The 8,918-nt window shown below is 45.8% G+C and overlaps 1 protein-coding gene across 9 annotated transcripts in view; it reads left to right on the top strand.

Annotated features, from left to right (window-relative positions):
* ATP2B4 (ATPase plasma membrane Ca2+ transporting 4) overlaps positions 1-8,889 on the top strand; it is a 117,579-nt gene extending 108,690 nt beyond the window's left edge. For 6 of the 9 annotated variants that reach the window (XM_017851562.1, XM_017851556.1, XM_017851558.1 and 3 more), the window contains one exon: positions 8,054-8,889. In XM_017851562.1, coding sequence (XP_017707051.1) covers positions 8,054-8,362 — 309 coding nt within the window. In that variant the 3' untranslated portion in view covers positions 8,363-8,889. Of the gene's footprint in view, positions 1-1,747; positions 2,153-8,053 lie in introns of those variants that run through there. The other 3 variants (XM_017851565.1, XM_017851563.1, XM_017851564.1) reach the window with 3 other exon arrangements.
* The last annotated feature ends 29 nt before the right edge of the window (positions 8,890-8,918 follow it).

The following is an 8,918-nucleotide window of genomic DNA, read 5'->3' as shown; positions in this document are numbered from 1 at the left end:
AAACCCTCTCCTCCTGCAGGTTCAAGCTCCTCAGTCCCAGGGAACTAAAACTGAATAATGTGAGGAAGCAGTGGTGTTTCAGCTCAAACTGTAATCTGGATCCAGAAACTAGCCCTAAACAGCTCATGGCTTCTCAGGAAGCTTTATAAAAGAACTATCTCACTCACATTCTGCCTGCTTTCTCATCTTCCCTCCTGGGAAAATGAAGTCCAGTTAATGGAATCAGCACCTTTCCTACATTCCTGGTAGATTAACCCTTGGCATTAAGCAGATAGATATTTCTAAGATTATTCTACCAGTTTCATGAAGGCTAAAGGAAATTCCTTTTGATTTCATCCTTGTTACTTAGGGGTCAGGGATAAGGATGGTAGAGTTGATTGAGGCCCTAGATCAGGACCATTGTCAGAAAATGAATGGCATGGCCGGGCGCGGTGGCTCACACCTGTAATTCCAGCACTTTGGGAGGCCGAGGAGGGTGGATCACAAGGTCAGGAGTTCGAGACCAGCCTGGCTGGCATGGTGAAACTCCATCTCTACTAAAAATTTAAAAATTAGCTGGGCGTGGTGGTGCGCACCTGTAGTCCCAGCTACTCAGGAGGCTGAGGCGGGAGAATGGCTTGAACCCAGCAGGCGGAGGTTGCAGTGAGCCAAGATTGTGCCATTGCACTCCAGCCTGGGTGACAGAGCAAGACTCTGTCTGAAAAAAAAAAAGAAAGCAAGAAAATGTAATTGCCTCTGTCTCTGAGGAACAGCGCACTGAAAACCAGAGACTACTTGTGTAAGTCTCGAACTGTAGCTATTTCAACAACCGCTAACCAAAACCTATTCCTCCCCCTCCCTCAGTCTAATTGCCGAGTTACTGTCAGCATTTCTGCCAGACATTTCAGAATCTCTAATGCATTAATGCACTTAGTAGCATTCTCTATAGTGGGCTTGGCCACTGGGTTCTTGAGCTCCATTCTCAGGGACCTTGCCTACTTCAGCACAGGGAAGGGATAACTCAGACAAGATACCCAGAGGAGGATGAGCCCCCAGCAACTCATGGCCCAGGGGCCTTTCCGTCATGGCCACTTGTATATTGGCTACTACATGGCCCCTGTTTTTTCTTTAAACACATGAGTTAGTTATTTTCCTGGAAAATCTGCAAAAATAGGTAGTCGATTGAATTGATTAAGAAGTTCCTGAGCCTTGAAATTCAGTAATACATAATTTGCCTTCAGAATCTTAAATTGTTTACCTTATTTTTAAGAGTACAGGTAAAAATGGGCCTGTAGGTGGAGGTTGCAGTGAGCCGAGATCACGGCACTGCACTCCAGCCTGGGCGACAGAGTGAGACTCCATCTCAAAAAAGAAAAAAAAGAGTACAGGTAAAAACAATGAACAATCTGTCTAGCTGTTAGGAGTGATGGAGTAGGGAAAAGTCCCTTCAAATTTTAAATACTCTTGGCCCCCTCTACACCTCAAATGCCCACCATGGATTCAAAGGGAAGAGAAAACTAGATTCTGGCTGGCCGTTTGGGACTCCCTGGCAAATTATTCCCTAAATGAAGTATGATACGCAATTAACGTTTTTCCCCTTCTCCTCACCATCGCTTTGTGTGGGAGGGAAGCTCTCTCTAGCTGTCTTCTGTCCCCTTTTCCCATCTACTTCCATCCCCACTTCCCAAACCTTCCATGACCCTCCCTTCCTATTTCTTCACCTCTCCGACTGTGGAGCAAAGCTGTCTCACTCTCTGATTCTTTGCAGATCGACGTAATTAACACATTCCAGACGGGAGCCTCTTTTAAGGGAGTCCTAAGGCGACAGAACATGGGTCAACACCTTGATGTAAAACTTGTTCCTAGTTCATCCTATGTAGCAGTTGCACCAGTCAAATCTTCCCCCACCACTTCTGTTCCTGCTGTTTCATCTCCTACTATGGGCAGTGAGTGATAGTCTATTATGATGCATGATTTGCTAAAATGACCACAAGACAGCACGTGGCATCCACTTTAACCAACCATGGTTATCTTTTCTTTCGGTTTTTCCTTTTGATATTTTGATTTAAGGGAAGAAAAGACAAAAATCCTACTCTAAAACCAGCCTGTGTGCCCTTGTATTTTATTTTTGTAATGTAGAAAAGCTATTAAATCTTAACTGTTTTAAAGACAATAATTCTGTTTTCTGATTGTTCCCCTGCATTGCTCGTTTCTTCCTTTTCTTGAGTTTTGTTTTGTTTTGCCTTTTTTGTTTGTCTGTTTGTTTGTTGCTTTGCTGGGATATGCTGTTGTTTCTCTCCTCTCCTCCTGCTCCTTTGAGTCTGAACTCCATGTCCTATGCTTAGAAGTGAGATTAGGCCAAATGAAAACCCAGGAACTTTCTTTACGTGGAGTCAAGGTTTGGGATCTTTTGAGGAAAGGTAGGAAGGGAGCTAATGTGCCCGTGGGTGTGTTTTGACTAGTGGACCTGTCATAATTGAGCCAATATTAAACTTGGTCAATAATAATAGTCCATTGGCTACCATTGTATTGCCGACTGGCAATTTTAGCATAAAAGTTGTAGCTGGCCAGGCACGGTAGCTCACGCCTGTAATCCCAGCACTTTGGGAGGCCAAAGCGGATCATGAGGTCAGAAAATCAAGACCATCCTGGTTAACACGGTGAAACCCCATCTCTACTAAAAATACAAAAGATTAGCCAGGTGTGGTGGCAGGTGCCTGTAGTCCCAACTACTCAGGAGGCTGAGACAGGAGAATCAACTTGAACTCAGGAGGCAGAGGTTGCAGTGAGCCGAGATTGTGCCACTGCACTCCAACCTGGGCAACAAGCAAGACTCTGTCTCAAAAAAAAAAAAAAAAAAAATTGTAGCTATAGGTGAAGAAAAGAAGGTAGGTCACTTCAAAGTGTATATGGTTAAATATCCCCATTTTTTTACTTTTCAGGGACTCCGGTTTAAAAATCAGTTAATCTTGGCTGGGCGCAGTGGCTCATGCCTGTAATCCCAACACTTTGGGAGGCTGAGGTGGGCAGATCACCTGAGGTCAGGAGTTCAAGACCAACCTGGCCAACATGGCGAAACCCTGTCTCTACAAAAATGCAAAAATTAGCCAGGCAATATGGTGTGTGCCTGTAATCCCAGCTACTTGGGAGGCTGAGGCAGGAGAATCACTTGAACCCGGGAGGCGGAGGTTGCAGTGAACCAAGATCATACCATTGCACTCCAACCTGGGTGACAGAGTGAGGCTCCATCTCAAAAAAAAAAAAAAAAAGGCCAGGCACGGTGGTTCACGCCTGTAATCCCAGCACTCTGGGAGGCCAAAGTGGGTGGATCACATGAGGTCAGGAGTTCAAGACCAGCCTGGCCAATATGGTGAAACCCTGTCTCTACTAAAAAAAAATACAAATATTAGCCGGGCATGGCGGTATGCACCTGTAGTCCCAGCTACTCAGGAGGCTGAGGCAGGAGAATCGCTGGAACCCAGGAGGTGGAGGTTGCAGTGAGCCAAGATTGCACTACTGCACTCCAGCCTGGGTGACAGAGCAAGACTCTGTCTCAAGAAAAAAAAAAATCAATTAATTCACAGCAAGGTAGGAGAAATATATAAAATAGTCAAAATAACGTTTTTTCTTCATTTACTAAACTTTTAGGAGTTTCTGAAGAGGAGTCCCTTTTATTTTGCTTCTCCTTTTCTCTAGTTTGATTGTTTCACCAATAGCCGGCACTTTTTTCGTGCATAAAGTTTCAGGAACCCCTTTCTCAGCCCGACTTTCCATTGGAATGTTACCAACTCACAACCTAAGATCTGGTGTTCCCATTGGTAGATTCTTGGATTCTTGCTAATGCTTATGCCCTCCTATTCTTGGTCATTTTCCCTTCCCCAAATGGGACTCAGAGAGGAGAGAGAAGGTAGCCAGCTCTTTGCTGATAATGTGGGAAGGAGTTTATCTGTATTAAATATAATGTGGGTTTCAAATATCTGAGTGGTCAGTCTGTTCCTTCCTCCCCCATTCCCAACCTCACCCACTCCCACCTCTGGAAAGGGGCTGAAGAAAGAACAGTCGCCTTGTCTGTGGTTCACATGATCACGAACTGTGTGGGTTGACCAGACTTAAATTTGTTTTGTCTCTTTAGCCAAAGTGTTCTGATGGGGGTGGGACTTGATAGAGATACATACGATTTCTTTAGGTCAGAAAAACAGGCAAGAAAGAACTAACAAAGTCTTGCTCTACAAATATCCAGGAACCTCTCACACCCGTTCTTTCCTATTCCTCTCTTAATTCCTTTTTTCCTTCTAGTTCTGCCATCTCCTTCTAACTAGCTTCTGTTCTGTTTTAATCATCTCTTTCTGGTAGGAAGAGTTAGTGTCAGATATCCTGATGGTTTGATGGTGGAAGGAGACTAAGCAGAAGACTGAGCCTACTGGGATCTTGTAGAGGAGCTGGTAGAGGGTGTGCTCCAAACCCTCAAAGACCAGAAGATCAGAGGAGAGACAGGCCACACCTGCTCTTTCTCCAGCTGTCCTTTTTTAGTTGGAGCGCCTAGAAGTTATAGCCATACATTTGAAAACCCTCTTTCCCATTCCAGATCTCCAAATGAAACCAACTGTTTGTCCAACCTTCTTTAGATAGATCTCTAAGATTTCCCTGCATAGGGAGGCCCTAATCCTTTTCTCCTGGTTTCTGATAAGAGCAGAAAACTGCCCAGTGTGTTGGCTCACGCCTGTAATTCCAGCACTTTGGGAGGCCGAGGCGGGTGGATCACTTGAGGTCAGGAGTTCGAGACCAGCCTGGCCAACATGACATGGTGAAACCCCGTTTCTACTAAAAATACAAAAAATATAGCTGGGCATGGTGGCAGGCGCCTGTAATCCCAGCTACTCTGGAGGCTGAGGCAGGGGAATCGCTTGAACTCAGGAGGCAGAGGTTGCAGTGAGCTGAGATCATGCCATTGCACTCCGGCTTGGGCAACAAGAGCAAAACTCCATGTCAAAAAAAACAAGAGCAGAAAACTACAGAATATTCTGGCAGAGGAAATGGAGTCTTCACCTGCCCACTCGTTGAGCTGCAGAGAGTAGCCCTCAGCACTCATACCCAGTCTCCTGAGTCACGAAAAGAGTTGCCCTTCAACCAGCCACTTCCACCTGTAGGCCAGGGCCCCAGAAGAGACATTTCCCCAAGGTCTTGAGAAATAATGACCAGGGAAGGAAGGGTTGGTGTGGAGAGTGCTCAAAGCTTTCCCTGCACCTGCTTCACTAGCCCTGTCTTGTCCCCGTACACTGTTCATGCACCAGGCATCATGCTCCAGGAAAGGGAGATGCCAGCCCTGGGTGGATTGGTGGTGATATGGTGTGTGGTTGTTCATCAGCATGTGTTCTCTGAGGCCAGTACCAGAGTTGGGGCATCCTGGCGCAGCCCCATGCCCTCTCCTCCCTCCCCCTTCTCTCCACCCAGCAAGCCAGCTGGTCACCCCTAGCTCTCTGACCCCTCTTCACATGAGCTTCCTTACAGGTGGCTGGTTTCCCTTTAGATTCCAGAAGTCCTGCAGTCTAGCTGGATGACTGTTTCTTGCTCCCCAAAAGACGTTTCCCGTATTTTTTCCATCTACTCATCCCCAATTCACTTTTATCTCCCTCACTGTTTACCTGTAACAGTATTATTGGTCACCGCAACAGGTGAGAGGAAAAGCTAACAAACAGGGCTCCAGACCCTCACTCCAATCCCAATTGTTACAAATTTATTTTCTATAGTGGACTTCACATGTAATTTTTTCAATAAAGTATTCAATTGAATGGAAGCAGGAAGTTGAAACTCACTGATATTGAAGATGATGTACTGGTGGATAAAGGCACCTGCCCTCCTGTGATAGCCGGTAGAGATTTTGAGATCTTGAAAGCATATGGAAAATGTGAGCTATGTCATCACTCCTGACAGTGACGGCTTTGATGGGGTGGGATGGCTTTGGACCCATCTCTTGGCCAGTGTATCTGTGCCAGGGCCAAAGGAGAAGGCACTGGGTTTGGACTCACTTAATCCAAATTGCCTTGCTCTGAGATTTTATGTAGATCAATGAAAACTTGAGGCTTCCTGAAGGCCAGATGGAGCCTCCATTCCATCTGATCTCACCTAGATCTGGAGCAAAGGCAACATGACAGGTAAAATTCTCCCATCAGATGCTCAAATAGGAATCAGATAATAAAAACGTGGTCCTCACTTTCTGTTCAGCACGGTGAGTGTGTGCCTATGCTCCCTGATTCTTCTTAGCTGAGGTATTGAGCTGATGCTATTGAGTGGCAAGGAGTCCTTTGCCTTCTGAGCTTTGAGCACCTTCAGTCTCGGGTGGGTCTGCAGGCTTTAGTAGGGTGGGGCAAGATAAAGAAAGACTTAGCCAGCAGAGACACATTCTCCTCCAGAGAAAACAGACCAACAGTATTGATAGTGAGCCGCCTTTGATTGGTATTTATGAAAGTTCTGTATGGTGGTAGGAAGCACTGAAACAGGTGATCCAAAGAGTTTATTTGGCTGACTCTTTGTATCCTCTGCTGTCTCCAAATTCTTGCCTATTCTCCTGGAATATACTTTTTGCTTATACAGCAGAGGAATGAAAGAGGTACCTTACTCCCACCTTCATCACTCCTACCCCCCCCCCCAACCTCAACAATTTCCCCACATTACTCCCATTTCTTTTCTGAGTGAAGATTTTTGGGACAAGACTAGGATCAGCCACCTTCCAACAACTAAAACTGTCCTATAACCATTTGCCTTTCCCCTGGCCCCTCTCTCCAACTTCTTGGAGCTCCAACCCTCTCCCTCTACCCCAATTCTACCAACCCTGCTTCTAAGCCACGCCTCAGAGAGACCTACAGTTTGGAAAAGCAGAGCTGCCAAAATTGCTGGTGCCTGTGGACAAGCAAAAGCTGTTCACAGGAATCAATTATTGTCAGTTTTTTCTTCATGACTCTGAACTGACCGAATCCCTTCCTTTTTGCACAGTAGGACAGAGACTATGACACTGGGCAATGCATCTCCTTTTGCCCAGTAAAACCGCACAAACTGCACATGGTTTCCTTTCCTTCATCCTCTTCATCCACCCCATCAGAAAGGCCACTTGTTTGTAGCACCGCCTCCTGAATTAGGTTTCTCTCACTGGTCCCTTTCATTCCCTTCTCCACGTAAGACTATGCTCCTCTTCACAATTTGGAAACAGCTGGAGAAAGCAGCATGATTGGACACAGTTGCTGTGTATCAGAGACATGAACGTGCATTTGAATCATGAGAGCCAGGTCTTTTCTCAGTAGGCAGGAGGAAAGCATCTTTTGATACCTGTATTTTATCCACTTCTAGGGAAGGGGCTGAAGGAGTGAAGTTCTGTGTTATTTGCTGGGAGGGGACACAGTGGTGGTCGTGGGATGTAAAAATATGCATGTTTCCTGGCTGAAAGGGCAAATTATTACTGGAGAGTTTTAAGTTCCTGCATGCTGCTGACACAAATGAAGATTGGTTTGTCTGCCTGGCTGCACAGTATTTGTGGTCACTCGTCACCCAACGTGTATTATGTGCAGATTGGTGTATGCTGGCTCTTTGAGGTCCTTATACAGATAACTAAACCTCAATGCATAATTTTTTCATTCCACATTCACAAAATGGCCTCAGCACAGAAATCCACATGTCTGAATCATCTTTTTGAGTTTGGCTATCAATTTGCATCTAGTTCCCATGCCTTTGCCCTCCATCTGAAAGAACTAATGAAACTTCTTGTTTTCTGTTTCATTTTAAAAGTAGATTGTTTGGGAATGCTAACGTTGCTTTGGGTTTTCTACTTTTTTAAATGCAGCTTTCAAAATGTCCTAGTTGTTTGCCATCACTCACCCCAGCCCACCCCACTGCTTGACAGTTGAGCCGTGTGATGTTTCTAGTGCCCTATGATCTCCTCTGATGTGTGTTTGGTTTTGGTTGCTGAGCAGTCATGTTCTATAGTTTGGGTTTTGTTTCTCTCCTAAAACCACCATCTCCTTGTTCTGCCAGCCAATTCTCACCTCCCTATTTTCTCATCCTCCTTTTCCTTCCCCTGGTATAGATCAAAGTGGTCAAAGCGTTCCATAGTTCCCTCCATGAAACCATTCAGAAACCCTACAACCAAAACTCCATCCACAACTTCATGACCCACCCTGAATTCGCCATAGATGAGGAGTTGCCGCGAACACCACTCCTGGATGAGGAAGAGGAGGAAAATCCTGACAAGGCTTCTAAGTTTGGGACTGGGGTGCTCCTGTTGGATGGTGAGGTCACTCCATACGCCAATACAAACAACAATGCGGTGGATTGCAACCAAGCGCAGCTCCCACAGTCGGACAGCTCTCTACAGAGCCTAGAGACATCGGTTTGAATTTTCTTTCTCTGACTCTCATCCCTGTTTTCCCTATTTCCATTTTCGCCTGTCCCATCTACGAGGTGATGATGGGACTTTTCATCGTCATGTCAACTGCTGTGTAAACAGCAGTGTGTGTGAACCCCCACCTGACCACGAAGAGCACAGACTTGCAAGGATTTCAACTTAAGTTTGACTTGGGGTTTGTAGTGGGGCCCAGTCAAACCCCAGGCAGGTCATGGTAGAATTTACTCCTTGATAGTCACTTGTCATTTTTAAAGAAATGATGACAATCCTCTTGGCATCACCCCACCCCACATTCTCCCCTGATGTTCATCTCCTGAATTCTGGATTTAATCCTATAAGTCCGTGCCATTTATAAGCTAAGTTGAGGGTTCAGAAGGAGACAAATATCCCCAAGTGAAATATGTTGAGGTAGAGATGGAATGTATAAAATCCGCCAGTATGGGCCGGGCACGGTGGCTCAAGCCTGTAATCCCAGCACTTTGGGAGGCCGAGACGGGTGGATCACGAGGTCAGGAGATCGAGACCATCCTGGCTAACACCATGAAAC

This window comes from Rhinopithecus bieti, unplaced genomic scaffold, assembly GCF_001698545.2.
Source record: "Rhinopithecus bieti isolate Rb0 unplaced genomic scaffold, ASM169854v2 scaffold_33903, whole genome shotgun sequence".
NCBI classification, from domain to species: Eukaryota; Metazoa; Chordata; class Mammalia; order Primates; family Cercopithecidae; genus Rhinopithecus; species Rhinopithecus bieti.
The sequence above is the reverse complement of the archived record's forward strand: the minus strand, read 5'-3'. Positions and strand labels throughout refer to the sequence as shown.